The sequence below is a fragment of the Pseudogymnoascus destructans genome, assembly GCF_001641265.1.
Source record: "Pseudogymnoascus destructans isolate 20631-21 unplaced genomic scaffold scaffold_7, whole genome shotgun sequence".
In the NCBI taxonomy this organism is placed as follows: domain Eukaryota; kingdom Fungi; phylum Ascomycota; class Leotiomycetes; order Thelebolales; family Thelebolaceae; genus Pseudogymnoascus; species Pseudogymnoascus destructans.
In genome coordinates this window covers 1,514,840-1,530,709 of record NW_020167526.1, presented here as the reverse complement: position 1 = coordinate 1,530,709, position 15,870 = coordinate 1,514,840, and the positions used below count along the sequence as shown (strand labels likewise).

At 50.0% G+C, this 15,870-nt stretch overlaps 7 protein-coding genes across 7 annotated transcripts; 3 read left to right on the top strand and 4 right to left on the bottom strand.

Annotated features, from left to right (window-relative positions):
• Positions 1-887: 887 nt before the first annotated feature.
• VC83_03173 (uncharacterized protein) lies at positions 888-3,485 on the top strand (the record flags this gene model as incomplete). Its single annotated transcript, XM_024466822.1, has 2 exons — positions 888-1,173; positions 1,229-3,485. The coding sequence occupies 2 exons, from the start codon at positions 888-890 to the stop codon at positions 3,415-3,417; spliced, it is 2,475 nt and encodes an 824-aa protein (XP_024325519.1). The 3' UTR covers positions 3,418-3,485.
• Positions 3,486-4,177: 692 nt separating this feature from the next.
• Positions 4,178-8,663, top strand: ATG1 (Serine/threonine-protein kinase). The gene is made up of 3 exons (XM_024466821.1): positions 4,178-4,896; positions 5,038-7,648; positions 7,701-8,663. The coding sequence occupies exons 1-3, from the start codon at positions 4,771-4,773 to the stop codon at positions 7,856-7,858; spliced, it is 2,895 nt and encodes a 964-aa protein (XP_024325518.1). The 5' UTR covers positions 4,178-4,770; the 3' UTR covers positions 7,859-8,663.
• A 38-nt stretch (positions 8,664-8,701) lies between these two features.
• On the bottom strand, positions 8,702-9,411 carry VC83_03171 (uncharacterized protein; the record flags this gene model as incomplete). The annotated part of the gene is made up of 3 exons (XM_024466820.1): positions 8,702-8,830; positions 8,931-9,151; positions 9,246-9,411. 3 exons carry the CDS (start codon positions 9,409-9,411, stop codon positions 8,702-8,704), a joined length of 516 nt encoding a protein of 171 aa, XP_024325520.1.
• Positions 9,412-9,547: 136 nt separating this feature from the next.
• Positions 9,548-9,986, bottom strand: VC83_03170 (uncharacterized protein; the record flags this gene model as incomplete). Its single annotated transcript, XM_024466819.1, has 2 exons — positions 9,548-9,659; positions 9,886-9,986. 2 exons carry the CDS (start codon positions 9,984-9,986, stop codon positions 9,548-9,550), a joined length of 213 nt encoding a protein of 70 aa, XP_024325517.1.
• Positions 9,987-10,503: 517 nt separating this feature from the next.
• VC83_03169 (uncharacterized protein) lies at positions 10,504-13,113 on the bottom strand. The gene is made up of 3 exons (XM_024466818.1): positions 12,652-13,113; positions 10,822-12,592; positions 10,504-10,766 (listed from the first exon to the last, which is right to left on the bottom strand). The coding sequence occupies exons 1-3, from the start codon at positions 12,861-12,863 to the stop codon at positions 10,647-10,649; spliced, it is 2,103 nt and encodes a 700-aa protein (XP_024325305.1). The 5' UTR covers positions 12,864-13,113; the 3' UTR covers positions 10,504-10,646.
• A 446-nt stretch (positions 13,114-13,559) lies between these two features.
• On the bottom strand, positions 13,560-13,990 carry VC83_03168 (uncharacterized protein; the record flags this gene model as incomplete). Its single annotated transcript, XM_024466817.1, has 2 exons — positions 13,560-13,596; positions 13,653-13,990. The coding sequence occupies 2 exons, from the start codon at positions 13,988-13,990 to the stop codon at positions 13,560-13,562; spliced, it is 375 nt and encodes a 124-aa protein (XP_024325462.1).
• Positions 13,991-14,349: 359 nt separating this feature from the next.
• Positions 14,350-15,000, top strand: VC83_03167 (uncharacterized protein; the record flags this gene model as incomplete). The annotated part of the gene is made up of 1 exon (XM_024466816.1): positions 14,350-15,000. The coding sequence occupies one exon, from the start codon at positions 14,350-14,352 to the stop codon at positions 14,998-15,000; it is 651 nt and encodes a 216-aa protein (XP_024325302.1).
• Positions 15,001-15,870: the final 870 nt, after the last annotated feature.

Here is a 15,870-nt window from a genome sequence, read left to right as displayed (position 1 = left end):
TTTGGTGACGCCTCAACCCAAAGGAAAGGTAGAACGCAGCTGGGGGTATCATAACCTTCTCTCCAGTCATACATTAATGCATCGAGAAAGCCCTTTGTGACGTTGGGTTCCTTGTGCAGTCGACCTGCAGTCTAACGTGCTTTTAGGACTGCGAAACAATGAACGTCAACAATTATGTGATTTATATGGGAAATCCGCGACTTTGATTGGCAACTCAGTCAGTACAGTCCCTACGAAGACATCTGGGCTGGATGAATAGCTTTACTTATCTATGAGCAAAGAGCCTGGCTCCCTTAACTGTTCTTTAAAAGGTAGGCCGAATATTGAAACTTCCTCTCTTTCGTTCAATATATTCATCCAAAATCATGGAGCTCGAATCCAGTCTTCAAGAACACGAGGAAATATACTTCCGAGTAATCCAAGGGATGATACTGCTTTGTAAGGCTTGCATCCCCACTGTAGGTTAAATATTGGGTTTTTTTCCATATCGTGGTTGAGAAAAGGCGCGCCTCGATATGCTTTGCAACCAATATACAGTTGTTATATCTGGGTGACGGGGTGCTGGGGCCAGGTAATTCGTTGAATTCAGTTCGTCAACACAGCTCTCAGAGGAATTGGAGTGTTGTTGTTGTATCTGGAGGCTTGCCCAAAATGGAAGAATGTGAAGTTGCGCGCGGCAACCAGCGCTTATACAGTAAGAAGCGGTTCTCTTCACTTCATTGCACGACCTCATACGTATTGTACGCATTTCTTCAATGCAGAATCTCTATCTACAGCAAATCTACGCATGTTTCTATCTCGTTACATAGCTCTCTTTAAGAAACACCATATTTGTATCTCGTTCTAAGCTTTCAAGGCACCCGATAATATTAATATTTCATTTGAAGATGAACTGGACCGGTGGACGCCTTTCGAGGCATTCTCGCAGAGCTGATAGCTCAACTACCAGTAAACAGAAACAGCACTTTGCAAAGGTGCGCAGCCATTTGATGAGTGGCTCCGTGAAGAAAGGTCCAGCTAAACGTCCGAACTTTGACATGGCAGCCCCGCGACCTCCTGATGGGTTGCGTATTAGAGATGGAACCGTTAGAACTCAGCCAGGGCAGCCATTGGCACCTTTGAGTCATGATCTACATACTTACCACGGTGTATATGTCGAAAACAAGCGTCCAGGTATTTATCCTCGGTTTCATAACAGCTCTTGGGAACGACCTAATCCTTAGAGAAGGCCGTGCAGACATCTGTCGTCATGGACAGCCGGGTTATTTAGGCTCGAACGAGGTGTCCAAGAGTTCAATTCACAGCTACGAAACGAAACCAGAGCCGATTATCAACATAGAGCCCGTCGATGGGGACTATGAAGAGCAAGACGACATGGAAGCGATACGACGGAAACGGTTTCGGATTCTTCGCGAGGGTGACTGGCTAGGACTGAGCATACAACGTCCACTTCAACTCAAGTACATGGAGTCAGAAAGCCGGGATGCGATTGGTAAACGGAGAAAGTTGAATGCTGGCTATGGAGCACAGTATTCAAGAGTCCAGGACAAGATTACCTCTCCGTTTGCACCCAATCGTCATATTCCAAGCAGAGAGATATTCCCGAACCATGGTGAGAATCAGCCGCAATCAATGCAATACGGACAGACCCCAGGCGCAAAGGGAAGTGTCAGAATATTTATAGACGGCCGAGAAAGACATGTCAGAGAAAGTTCGGGTAGTGTCATAAACCAGCCACATCCCGAGTATGTTCAATCATCAGCGTCGTCAGATGTGATGCTGCTTGATTTAGAGGGTAGCAGATCGAGACCAAGACTGCCACATCAACGAAGTTCAGACATGGCCAACAGCAGTGAGTGCTTTCTAGAACCTGTGGAACATGGTCGCCAGGGCTCTGAAGAGAAATCAATGTCATCAATTGGTAAATACCCAAGCTCAGGACCTCGGATTCACCAAATAAGAGGACCAACTCGAAATATGTATCCCCCCAGTCTACAAATCCAGAGCAGCCCGATACTTACCATTGATCGCACAAAAACCAACTGGCCAGGCGCTTCGCCAGTTATCTACCACCCAACCCCCAAAAGCTCAACGACGTCACGACTCTTGCGAAGCAATTCATCGGTGTTTGAGGGTAGCGTTGCTGCTACGGCGGGAAGAAAAGGCATAGTTACCGCTTCAGTTGCTCGAGATGAAGAGATGTGGAGGAGTTGGCTAGTTGCAGAGAGTGACGAACAACAATCTCCTGCCTGGCCTGCGGACGACGAAAGCGATCAACTTGCGCCTGATATTCCTAGTACCAGCTACAACACTACACAAAGTAGATCGCCTGGGTTGTCGTATGCTGATCCAAGTACCCGAGACGATGAATCTGGTCATGGGAGGGAGCTCATACCCTCGATTCAAAACTCTACATCATCAGTCAATGGGTCTCCCAATGACGAGAATAGTGGAAATAATAATACAAAGCCGAGTTTTCGAACGGGAATATCGAAGCCTCGCGGACCAGGAACTGACGATATCCAACTGCCCAGTGTCTCCCCAAGAAGGCAACCGAAGGAAGAGAACCGGAACACTGCATGGGAAAAGTTTGTACTCGCCGGGCCGAGTGAAAACCTGGCAGATCTCGCTATCGAACCTCCCCAAAAAGTTGCCCAAGAAGACCCAGATGCGGCATGGAAGAAGTTCGTGCTGTCAAGCGACTCCGATGATGATAGTAGTGCTTCTAGCACAGAGAACGAAGCAGAATCAAAGACGAGTGCCTCTCAGAAGCGGATGCAGAAGTCATCGTCGAAGATATCGTTGCAAGTCAATCCTGCAGAAACAGTGGTCCACTCAGACCCGCGGCTTGACCACAGCAGTGGCGCTACCTCTGCTAGAGTGACCTACAACCCATCGACACGTCTTACGCCTTCTAGGTCTAACGGCAGTGAGGCAAGTGTGAGACTCTCGGGAACCTCAATGTATACAGATGGCTCAGCAAGTGAAGCCAGTCAAGCATCCAGATACTTTCCACAAGCAACCAGCAAACTCTCCCAAAGGGTCGTCAATAAGCGAAATTTGGAAGATCCTCTCGCACGATACATGCCTCGACAACCGGAGTCAGAGTGCGACATTGTCATGGCCAAGGAAGCACAGCTCCCAGCGCGAAACGAGTCTTTTGAGCGTGGACTGGATGACTCTTTGAAGCAGGCGCTGCATCTTGGAAGGAGATATTCGAAGCAGGAAAAGGAGAGGCATGTGGAACAGAAAAAGGAGACATATACGAACCAGGAGAAGGTCAGATATGGGGAACAGGAAAAGGGAGGGTATGTGAAGCAGAAAAACGAGGGCTATGAGAAGAGGAAAAGTAAGGAAACTAGGGATATTTATGATATTCCGATATCTGATGATACTGAGGAGGTGGATGACGTATAAAGCTCTGGCCACTTACCCACGAGCTGGGACTTCACAAATTTGCATTTATGTTGCCCGTCACAGTGGAGCTGTTACAATAGAGACATGATGATTAATGATTGCAGTTTGATTCATGACAGAGGCGTCCACAATCAGTGAAGTCGGCAACAGTTCGTTCAATCGTTTCGTTTATGTTGTTTTCCAAGAGCCGCTGTAGCCGTCCCTCTACAAGTCACCAAGCACAGCTGCCAACGCTCACTCAATGACCTCGAGTGAGCCCATGTCTTCCTCATGACGAGCTTGTTGCGTCAGGAGCCAGGTCAGGAACAGCCGCCTAAACTGTGGATTCCCAACACGTCTGCCTTGACACATGACTGACGCTAAAACCCTGCCTTCGTAAACTGACAGAACAGTACTGTACTGTACAACTTCTCATTCGAAGCTCTATAAAGGGGAGTCACACATAAACCGCCGAAACATCTCATTGTAGCACATGCAGTATATGCAAGTATGTATATGCTGTGAGCAAGACACATCGCCACGACTCATTTTCTGTATACCGAGTATCGTAATTCTAATTCTCAGATCCCTGATCCCGTGATCTCGCCATTTTCCCTTATCGCCATAAAACGTCACTTTCATGGCGTCTTATCGCGAACGTTGACGGTCCGCTACGGTCCCCCATACTAGCCTGATACGTCAAGCATAACATCACGGGAGATACCTCGTTACCACAAAAGTTAACTATCAGTCAACCACAACCTTTCTGTCTACTCCCCTTCTCCCTTCTCCCTTCCCATTTCCCCTTCTTCACTTATTCTCTTGCGGCCCTTTCCCCCAACAACAAACGACATCTACATCTTGAATTCTGCATCGACAACTCCACCATTCTACAGCTACTATATTGCAGTTGGTTCTTGTTCTGTAGAAACCCACCTCGCCGTATCCCAGCCTTATCTCTCCAGGCGCCTTCCCCCCCCAGCTATTCACTTGGTACCGCTTCGAGTCATTAACTTGAACCTCGTCGACGCCCCACCCCCAACGACGCCCTTATCCGCTCTTTAAACTCACAGTCCGTGGAGGATATCTTGAGGATACACTATACCGAACGAAATACTTCTTTGCCAGACGTTGCACGCAGATCGTGCAGCTACACGGCGCACGCCACACGCTTCCCGACTCTATTGGTTGATAGCTCCCAGTAGCTGCCTTTATATACGAAACTCACGACCTGCTGAAGCTGGACCCATCGCTTCACATCGTGTGTGTACATGCATTAACACAAGAGCTGGAAAGCTTTGGTCAACGTGGTCGGGGAAGAGTGCTTGAGATCCAGCTCATTACCCAGCAAGGTACCACCACCGGCCATCCAACATGGCGTTTTCACAAAGCTCGAGGTCCTCCTCATCGCGGATGAACGACACATTGGTGGGGGCATACAGGATCGACACAGAAATAGGCAAAGGAAGTTTTGCTACGGTATATAGAGCTCACCGACGGGTATGTGACCCTCCAACCCCATGTTGCGCTTGAATAGAGCCTGAGCTACGACTGCAAGGTCTGAGTGACTGAAGTACTACTCAAGCCTATGTGCAACCCATATACCACTAAGTACACTCACTAACTGTCACACTCATGCAGACAACCCGTGCTCTTGTTGCCATCAAATCGGTCAATTTGGCGAAACTTAATCGAAAGTTAAAAGAGAACCTAAATCAAGAAATCGACATCCTCCAATCTCTTCAACATCCTCATATCGTCGCCCTGTTGGGCCGCCATCAAACCGATACACATATACACCTGGTGATGGAATACTGCGAGCTAGGCGACTTGTCGTTATTCATCAGGAAGCGCTCGAAGTTCTTAACAAATGCGGCGACTGCTGATATGGCGAGGAAGTATCCAAATCCGGATAAAGGTGGGCTGAACGAAGTGATCAGCGTGCACTTCCTCAAGCAACTTGCGAGCGCGCTGGAGTTTCTTAGAGACAGGAACTTCATACATCGCGATGTCAAACCACAAAATATGTTGCTGCTTCCATCACCGCAGTATATGGCGGCACATCCTCAAAGCCCTCTACTCATGTCACCGAGTGTTGAGTCTCTGATCCCAGCCGCGGGATTACTCTCACTTCCGATGCTGAAATTGGCCGATTTCGGCTTCGCAAGGTCTCTACCAGCGGCAAGCTTAGCAGAGACTCTCTGTGGCTCGCCGCTTTATATGGCGCCTGAGATACTGCGGTACGAAAAGTACGACGCAAAGGCCGATTTATGGTCTGTTGGCACGGTAATGTACGAAATGGTGACCGGCAGGCCTCCATTCCGTGCCGCAAATCATGTCGAGCTCCTCCGCAAAATAGAGATGCAGTCCGAGGACCTTCCATGGGATTCAGGCATCGCGATCAGCGACGGCTTGAAATCTGTCATTCAGGGACTCCTCAAGAAGAACCCTGTTGAGCGTCTTAGCTTTGATAGCTTCTTTGCTCACCCAATAATAGTAAATAATATCCGGGGCTTGGTAGGAGGCGACAGGCCCGAAGAAATCCGTCCAACACCAAGGTCCGAAGAACCAAAATCTACGAGCGGTCAATTTTCGGCCAAATTATCTCGTAGGGGCGTCAGCGAGAATGATACACGGCCCACTGGGATAGTGTCAAGTGCTTACAGAGCAGTTCCTGCAGAGACGTTCGATGAGGCACAACACAGACCAAGACAGCCTCATGGTACTCCACCTAGAGCGCAAGCCGAGCGGTTCCAGGCCAACCCTGGACCGTCCACTACCTCACGGAGGCCAGTGATACATACATCCAGCACTGTTCCAAATAAATATCCTTCAAACGAAGAAGCTATGGAAAGGCGACCAAGCGCTGGTCCAGTTGACATGGTACGGGGCAGGAGCCAAGACTCCCCATCACCTGGTTCTTCGTTATTAAACGAGAGGAAACGAGTTCCCCCACGCAACGACAATATGAGGAGAGACGAGAAAGAGAGAGCTGCCCAGGACGTGAGGGACGAGCGCGAGTATATTGTTGTAGAGAAAAATTACGTTGAGGTTAACTCCTTTGCTGATGAGATGGACGCCAATGCTAGAGGGCAGCCGAACTCGCCGAGAGCGAACATGAGGAGAAGAGCACAGACAGAGGGCCCGCCATCGTCCAACCAGCCTGCAACTTCACCCCCGATTTCTCCCAGCGGCATGCAGATAGCCCAAGGAAAACAAAATCCTCACCGCAAACTGTCGTACGATCGCTCTTACGGCAGCCCTAGCTCGGCTACTTCTGCGATCACAAAGGCAATATCAAATGCGAGTCTCAGACTCTTCGGAATTTCTGGTTACGCGCCACAATTGTTGAGAGGGCAGTCACCACCTCAACTATATGGTGCGTTTACGGGATTTGCGACCTCTCCGGGTATCGCCGGTATGATCACTGATGGCAAACCCGGAAAATCGAGCGACGAGGATGTCAAAATTGGGGATCGAATCGAAGCGCTGGCAACCAGATCTGACGTTGTATATGGCTTTGCAGAAGTCAAATACAAGCAGCTCATCCCGCTTGCGCCGTCTATGGATCATGGCCTGGGTGGAAACAATGCAAGCGAAGCGGACCCGGAAGATGATGGCCTCACTCCTGATGCCGTTGTTTCGTTGTCAGAGGAAGCACTGGTTTTATACGTTAAATCTCTGACTCTGCTGGCAAAGTCGATGGGCATTGCAAATTCTTGGTGGAACAAGAAGAAGAGAGCAGAGGCCGCCAGTAGCGCAACTACCGTGAAAACTGAGACTGCTGTCGCGGCAACCCGTATAAACAGTGCCGTTCAATGGATGCGGAGCCGATTTAACGAAGTTCTTGAAAAGGCAGAGTTCTCTCGATTGAAGCTTATCGATGCCCAGAAACAACTCCCCGAGGATCATCCTGGTCATCCAAGTAACCACACCGATGAATCGAGAATGGATGGAGGAGATAGCTCAACAGCCGATGGCGTTTTTCTCAGCGCTGGCACAACAGCTGAGAGGCTGATGTATGATAGAGCTATTGAGATGAGTCGATCGGCCGCTATCAACGAGATTGCAAACGAGGACCTGGTCGGCTGCGAACTCTCATATGTAACTGCGATTCGTATGCTGGAAGCAATCCTCGAAAAGGATGACGACGAGCCCCAGAAGAAGGTGGGGACCACGCAAGTTACAGAGAAAGACCCAGATGATCCCGTGAACGGCATCAATGTCGATGATCGGGACGCGGTCAAGAAACGTAAGTTGTCGGTCTAGTATATACTTTCGGGACACTTTCTAACTAGTTACAGTCGTCTCCATGGTCCGAGGCCGCCTCCTCACGCTCCACAGAAAGCTCGCCGTTATTGCCAAACATAAGTCTCAACCTCAACAGCAACGCTCTCGTCCCTCCAGTAACCATAGCGGACGCACAACACCTACTATCACTAACACTCCCCCAAAACAATGAGCTTGGTCTCATGACGCCCGCACAAATATATTTTCAGCTTACCGGATAAGCTTAACTGCGTTACAAAATTGGGATTCCCGGCTCGCCCATCTCATGGGCGAGATTGGGTAGAGTACACCATACCATGGCATATTTGTGTCGTCGAAGCTTTTGTTTCCTGTACCTCATTTTTATCTATTTTTCCACTTTTCGGCCGCCCACGCGGCCAGTGTTGGTTTTGTCGTTTCTTTTTCTTGTGCATTTTTTTTTGTTTTCGCACGAATGAACCGTTTGATAAAACCTACTGGGAAGCATGATTACGGCGTTGGCGAATTAACCCTCGGGGATGGGAATGGCGTCTCGCATGCACCCTGGGAATTGTCTCGGCGGGAGGGCGCTCGGGACAATTGTGAATACCCTTTTTTGCTCTGTTGACGTTTTTCTCTCTGGTTTTTTTATTTTTAGGGAACGGAGAAGAGGTGGATGGGATTGAGGGTTGCGGGTTATATTTTGCATTTCCCCGCGCCGTACCAAACTTGGCTGGAAGGCAGCCGAGACGAATGGGATGATGGGCGTTTTTTTCTGGAGTAGGAGAGGTGGGATCTGAGAAATCGACTATAGATTGATTGGAGATGGGGTTATTTATGGTCAATGGGATCATCGGAATCAGAAGACCAGCATTGCATATGTTATTCGCGCCCCAGGTGTTGTGATATGCGTCTGAAATGTATCCCCGAATAATATGGAATCATTTATGTGGCACTCGGGCTACTATCAATATTATGGGATTTCTCAGCATAATAGATAAATAGTTATGATTCATTGCCTCATGATAAGAATAAGTTAATCGCAAATAATGTCCCATCAACTCCGCTGCGCCGCATCGCCATTCCCGCTATCCATATCATCCTGCGCCTCATAATGGTCCATCATAGACCGATCCGTAAGTTTCGCCGGCTTCCCATTCGCAACCCTCTTCCTCTCGCGCGCAGTCTAGGGAGGTAGCTCGGCTAAAAGGCATGTTAAGAAGCGATGGGATTGATTTATCCATCCCCAGTCCGCCGAGGATAAGTGGATCGAAGACGTTGGTCACCGCTGCTCCGACGTTCAGGAGGAGGGTCAGCGCGAACCACAGGTATGTCTTTGGGTCGAGGAAAACCTCGATGACTTGGCTCCAGTTGAATTCGCGGGAACCGATACCGGTGTTGTTTGCGCGGAGACGCTCGATGGCTTGGGCGCGCTGGTGGCCAGTGAGGAAGCGGGCGGTTTTGACGTCGTTTTCGAGTCTCCAGTAGACGAAGGAGGCGGTGACGACTGTGACGAGATCGACGAAGAGGAATATGTTGTTGATGAGTTAATGGCTGTGTATTTGTGGAATGCGGGGATTGGAAGAGGGGACAAGACTTACATCTGCCATGACTTAAGGGTGCTGCTGGGAACATGGGCGAGTCCGAATGAAAGACCTGCTGCGACAATTGTTGCGATGCGTTGGTTCCATACCAGGCTGCAATGCGGACGGGCTGTTCAGCATGACGGTACCACTGGCCTGTTATAACGCCGAAAGCGGGAGGCATGCAGCTTCGAAGAGGCCGAGGAAGAAACGTGTGGTGACGAGTCCGGCGTAGTCGTGCGATGCGGCCATGCAGGTTTGTGCGAGTCCCCAACCGAGGATGAGGATGGGCATTAGGATGCGATGGGGTGCTTTGACAATTACGGCTGAGGTGAAGGGGAGCCAGCATACATGGAGTATTTTGAGCCTTTCAGCCCGGTATCTTTTTGGAGACCGAAGAGGGAGGCATATCCGAGGACTGATCTGTCAAGTCTAGGTTAAGTTAGTGGGCTGTAGAAGAGGTACAGAGGGTATAATACTAACTTGAAGGAAGTAGACCCAGATAAGTATTATCAAGATTGTCTTGTTTGTTTTACGAAGGATGATTCTGTTCTGTTGACAACCGTTAGTACGGGAAATCACTTCAACCTCGTAGACAACTGGGAAGATGGACTCACATCTTGCTCTGTGACAATCACCCGCACTCCGTCAAACTGACTCGACACCGGATTCCACATTTTCCAAACGGGTTGAATCTGTCTTGCTGTCTCCCAGAGGTGGAGCCTGCTCCTGAACCTTTGCAGCGTCGATTGGTGCCATTGGCGTTTTTTAAGGAATACTGAGTTCTTAAAGGCGAGAGTTGATAAGTAGATAGCCCGATAGGCAACAGGATAGTGCTGAGAAGGTCATATCTAGCTTTATATACTGGGCGACTATCTATCATTACTCCCACGTTAAGGTCATATCTAGCTCTGTGTACTGGGGCGACTGTCTACGAGCCCTTCCCATTTTTGGCATTATTGCGGGGTGCGGGGTGCGGGGTTTAGCGTCTTTCCCCACAATACCCCTCATCGTCGCACCACATGGAGTTTGAAATTGGAGGGAGTGGAGGGAGAGATTCGGTTGTAGCGGTGAGTTGTTAACTTAATAATGTCAGTCACAGGACGATCATTAATAGATATTGAAAGGTGTCATTCATAATGTCTCATTGTCATGCTGTTACATGTTCCAGTATACCCCAAGATTGTGACTATCTCCATGACTCGGGATCCATACCTGCCCCATGCACATATAAGCTCCCCCACGCCCAACATGCCGCCCCCTCTACATCCGCCCCCTCTACATGAGAATCTAGACCCCATCCTTCCCAAACGCCGTTATCCAATGAACTCGTAGATCTATACAGTACAAATCGGATATTGCTAAAACCAAGACCAAAAATATATATCCATGAAAAAGTCCCAAGTCGTCTGGGTTTGATTAGTTCTTCGGACTTCCAACGCCAGCTGGTGGCGTATACTTCCACACGACGGGTGATTTGTCCTGGACGGGGAAGAGTAGCATGGGCGGGAGGCACATGCGACCGTTCTTTTTCTCGAACTACAAGCACGGAGTAAGCAATTGCACGCTAAACGAAAATAAATCAAGAACTTACCTCAGCCGCACCCTCCCCCACCCCCATCCACTTATCCCACATCTTAGCCGCTGCTTTCGAGTTGGTATCAAAAGTACTCCCCTCCCAGAGCAGCCCTCTCTTCCCACCACCGTATAAACTCCTCTGGCTACTCCCCACCTCCTTCCTCGGGCCTGAATTGAAGTATTTCCGCAAGCCCTCACCGATCCACGCATGCTCAAACCAAATCGGCTGAGGCGCATACACGGCTTTTAGTCCATGTAGCAGCGCCACCGTGGGCGCCGCCATCTCAGCATTTAGGAAACGCCCCTCAAGGGACTCCTTTTGCATAAGGTTAAGGAGTCTCTTTGACGCTATCCCGAATGTTCCGGCCGTCGCACGGCGCGCCAAGTTCTTGCCATGTTTATATCCCCAGACATCATTGCGACCGCTCCACGTCGTGCCGACCGGGTTGAAGATCGGGAACAGTGTGATTAAGTCCGCCTTCTCGCCCAGTCCCCACATGAAGTGCTCGTTCTTAGCTTCCTCAGCGGCCGGTCGCCTGGGACCTTGTTGCGTAAACTCCGGGACGACGGGGACGTCCCAGATGATGCCCTCGGGGTCGGATTCTTTCTCGACTTTATCGCGGAAGACGGTCTCGTAGGGCCCATCAAGGGAGGGCGTCGCCAGGCGCTCGTTGCGTTCCCAGAGGCACTTCCGGGGTTGGCGCTGCGCAAAGCGCGGTAGGGACTTTGCGAGGTCGTAGTAGTGCCCTGTGAAGCGCACGTTGAGATCCCATTTCCAGAAATAGTCGTATGAGGGATTGAGATGCGCAAAGCGCTGGATGGGGAGCCATTCGAGTTTCTCGAGGACAGGGCCACCAATATCAGCCTTGGAGGGCATGGCGGGGTACCAGGAGCGAAGAAGGCGTTCGGTGTAGATGTGTGCCATTTCGCTGAATTCGGGTGGGACGGATTTGGCGACTACGGCGTCGTAGAGGCTTTTGTCTGTCCATGTTGCGTCGTCGCAGTCTTCGACTTCGACTAAGAGGTAAACCTGGTACTCGCCCCCAGTCTTGAAGGAGAGCTCATTGATTAATGCACGAATATTGAGCACGTCGTTATCTCTATAGACAGTGTCGTAGCGGGCGCGTATAAGGATAGCAGTCCTGTTTGCGACTGGTGGTGGAGGCACCCTATTGGGGTGCGGCCGTGGAATCTCTCCTTTCGCAGGATCCTGTCTCCGTTGAATGCCTCGCTTCATATGCGAGCGGTCCATTGGTGATATCCAACCCAACCCCTTGAGGTTCTGTCCAGGTTCGGTACGGGGCATTGGGAATCGCTCAACATTCTTGTAAAGGCAATGATCTTGAAGCGCGCCCCAATTAACAGATTCCCAGTTAATCGCTGGCTTGATCTCCGATTCCCCTTTCCCTTCTATGTAGCCATATCGACCGAACCGTCCCTGCCTGTCAAAGCACGTATATTTCTCCCAGTCCAGGGCGTCGCGGTCTCCAAATCCCGGGGACGGGAATCCCTTAGGATTGCCTGCAAAGGTTTGGATATTGTCTGATATGCCAAAATTGCTCCAGGGGCTTCCGCAGTTTGTGAATTTTGCGGGGTGACTGACTGCCCATTGATTCTTGTCTTGGATCTCATATTGGGGACAGTATGATTTTGCCGGTATAGGGCTATATGGCACCTCGATCGCTAGAGGGCTCAATGCATTAGGGTATCTTATTTGGTCCATAATCGTAGCATTTGTTTCGAGGTTCTTCAAGGTCGGGGTATAAATTGCTCCTGTGACTTGTGTCCTGGTGTTGACGTAATTAGTTTCGCGCACAGGTTTGAGCCCATATATATAGATGCTTACTTCTGAACCTCGCCATAAAATATATCAAGCTCCTTCATGAATTCCTCTTCCATCTTCTCATCGAACTGGGCCTCGGCGGGTGTTCCTCCGGGATTTTCATGATCAGGGGTGATCGAGACCCCTCTCAATCTGTCGTTCTGCAACACAAAAAAGAATATAAATGTGACGAGAACAGCTAAGACTACACTCTGGGAGCGCCATCGAATAGCCATATTGGAAGGTATCGGCACACCGTGCCGGCCGCCAATTTCCCAGGACACCTCTCTATCGCCGTCTCGAGCGCGTGGGGCAAGCTGCGGAGCCAATGTCGTAGCAGCGAGCGAATGTAGGCTGCGGCGGCTTCAATCTGTAGCGCGCCTGTATATGACGGAGACACCTGTCCATCTAGTGCCAAGAAGAGTTTGTCAAACTAGCATTGCCCAGAATGCCTGGAGGAGATAACAAGACATCACTTTATCGGGCTTGCAGGGTCATAGGTCCTGATGTCGGCATTGACCCTGGCGGATATAGGTTCTTCCGGGGCCGTGATATTAGGCTTTGATGACGATGCTGCACGCCCCTTTAGACAGTTTATGGTTGTTTTTAATAATAAGATTATTCTTTGTATTGAGTTTGCAAATAAAGGTGCATATGTTACTACACCATGGTCCACAATTTACGATTTGAGGAGCAACAAGACGGCCAGCGCCTTCATTCATTGCTACCTACGTGCATAGCACTTGGTATCGATATCATATCTCCTGATCCTGCCGCATTCAAGCAGCTCACTAAATCCAAAGCAGCATCGCTCAACGAGCTGCATTCCTCATATCCACGAGCACCCGAATTCCAGTGCCAATCCCCCAGGCGCCAATCCTCCAATCCTCCAAACGCTAATCCTCGCAGCGCCAAACAAATATCCTGCTTCCTCACTTCGCAAAATGCATTGTAAGCCACCGGACCCAGCTGCGTTTTCGTTAGTTGTCTTCTTTTCTTCAGTCGCCCTCCACTGGTCAACTCACCTGTCTTCTGCGCGATCCCGAATCGTGCCAAGCCTCCTCAACCAGATCCCTCTGTCTTTGCCATGCCCTTTGCTAGCCTCGCTTCTTACTCCGATGTCATCGTTGTCGATCTGTCCACTCTCCGACTGAAGATGCCTGGAGTGACTGGATTCGCTCCGCGTCCTGATCTTGCAGCTCGGACATAGGGAGGTGATTCGTGAGATACCGGTGACATCGCTGTCCCAGCACCCAGTTGTGGCACAGCCATTGTGAGTCAGGCCCCGTGCACAGTGACTGGTGACGATCCGTGGCCCGAAGTGAGTGCAGATGGAGTAGTAGGTATCGTCAAGGTTGCACATTGTGTGAGATTGAGCTCACAGAGCAACAGAGTGGTGATATGAACCCGAAGAAATGGACGAGGACTGGATTGAATACTTCAATGATTCCAAGGGTGTATCACAGATACCGACCTACCTCTGCGATGATGACAGAGCGAAAACAATGGAATGCGCAATGATAGGAAATAACGTTATGGTAGGAAGAAGGAGAGGACGACGATGGAAGGAGAAGAGATGGATCATGTACTCATTGGGCCTTTATTTACAGAATCCTCATTGCAACAGATATTGGAAGGGAAGGGTGGGTTTTCCATGAACAAACAACGATGCTGTTCAGATGAGATTCACATACGAAACCTCTCCCAGACGAACAACACGATATGGATAAAGACATCCATCCATTCATATGCTTGTCGTGGCTTTTCTTTCAATTCACCAGCGGTCCGTCCCGTATGGCTCTGGATTGGCTCACAGACACGAAACCCATTGTGGATGAACACGCACTGGAGATGGACAAAGACATCCATAAAGGTGCTTGCCCCGTCGCTTTATTTCAATTTGCCCACGGTCCATTGTGCAGAACTTTTGGACTGACCCATATGTCGGTTGGCTTCAATTATACGTGTGGTCTGGTCGACAAAGGAGCTGCGGCGGGCAGAGAAGCCGTTGCTTTCATTGAAAGTTTGTCGGCGATGCAGAAAGGCCCTTTTTTTATATCTCCCATTACTTCGATGCAGGAAGGCATTATACTGGCGGTGAGCTTGAATTTTCTTTATGGGATCTCTTGTCGCTTTGTTTCAGCACCACGAGATTTGTTGGGTGCAAAATGTCGACAAGGACGTGATGGCGGGGCTTCGGCACACGCAACGGCAAAGGATCTGGCACTGAACAATAATGGACAACTGGCGGGGAAAGGGCTTACGATGAACAATGGCGTGAAACTGGCAGGAAAGGGCTTGACGCCGCACAATGGCATGCAAGGGCGAAGAATAATGATGGACAACCGCGGCGAAGGGCCTGGCAATGAATAATGGCGTCAAACTGATGGCAGAGTGCCTGACTCTGAACAAAAGGGTGCAGTACCAGCAAAGGGCTTGGCTCCGAACAATGGCATGCAACGAAAGCAAAGGATCCGACGCCGAAGAATGGCGTCCAGTGGCAGCAAACGCCGAACAATGGCATGCAAAGACACCAAAGGGCCTGACAATGAACAATGGCATGCAACGACAACAAGGACCTGACGCCGAACAATGACGTGGAGTGGAAGCAAGCGATATGACCCGAACAATGGCCTGTCATGGCAGCAAACTGTCCTGTCTTTGACGCCGAAAAATGACATGCATCTAGTCGTGAATCTAGTCAGACTCTAAACAAATGGCGTGCAGTGGCAGCAAAGGATATGACCAGAACAATAGCCTGTCGTGGCGGCAAACACTCCCGTCTGACGCCGACATCGCGCACAAACCCACCAACAACCGGCCTGCCTCTCTCAAAAGGGGAACAATAGCCCGCAAACCCCCAGCAAATGTCAAGCCGGCCGGCAATGGGTCGTCCCACGCTCACGTGCTTCACTGACAGTCCACTCTGGTAGAGCCGCACCTATCTGATCCATACCAGCGGGTTTGGCGTGTGTGACTCGATGAGATCGAGTAAAACCACCCCGTTCGGAGCACATGTTATCATGCTATCATGCTTATCTTATCTGGTGTTTGGTAGGTTTGGCACCGCCGCCCTGAACACGGCTGAGTGGCGCTAAAGACAGTCTAGCCTAAACTAAGCTAAACTAACAGCCACACTGGCGCTAGGTATGAACATGGGCGACGACGGCAGTGGTCTGTCTGGTCTAGCTACTTCCCCACAAGATGGTACGTATACCAACGGTTCAGTACTGTGCCTGATAC

Bases quoted from the DNA above. Each gene is read 5' to 3' on its own strand.
- ATG1 (XM_024466821.1), top strand. From the start codon at position 4,771: ATGGCGTTTTCACAAAGCTCGAGGTCCTCCTCATCGCGGATGAACGAC. The intron at 4,897-5,037 runs GTATGTGACCCT...ACACTCATGCAG, and splicing joins TATATAGAGCTCACCGACGG to ACAACCCGTGCTCTTGTTGC. The intron at 7,649-7,700 runs GTAAGTTGTCGG...AACTAGTTACAG, and splicing joins TCGGGACGCGGTCAAGAAAC to TCGTCTCCATGGTCCGAGGC.
- VC83_03169 (XM_024466818.1), bottom strand. From the start codon at position 12,863: ATGGCTATTCGATGGCGCTCCCAGAGTGTAGTCTTAGCTGTTCTCGTC. The intron at 12,593-12,651 runs GTAAGCATCTAT...CGTCAACACCAG, and splicing joins TTTTATGGCGAGGTTCAGAA to GACACAAGTCACAGGAGCAA. The intron at 10,767-10,821 runs GTAAGTTCTTGA...CCGTGCTTGTAG, and splicing joins TGGGGGAGGGTGCGGCTGAG to TTCGAGAAAAAGAACGGTCG.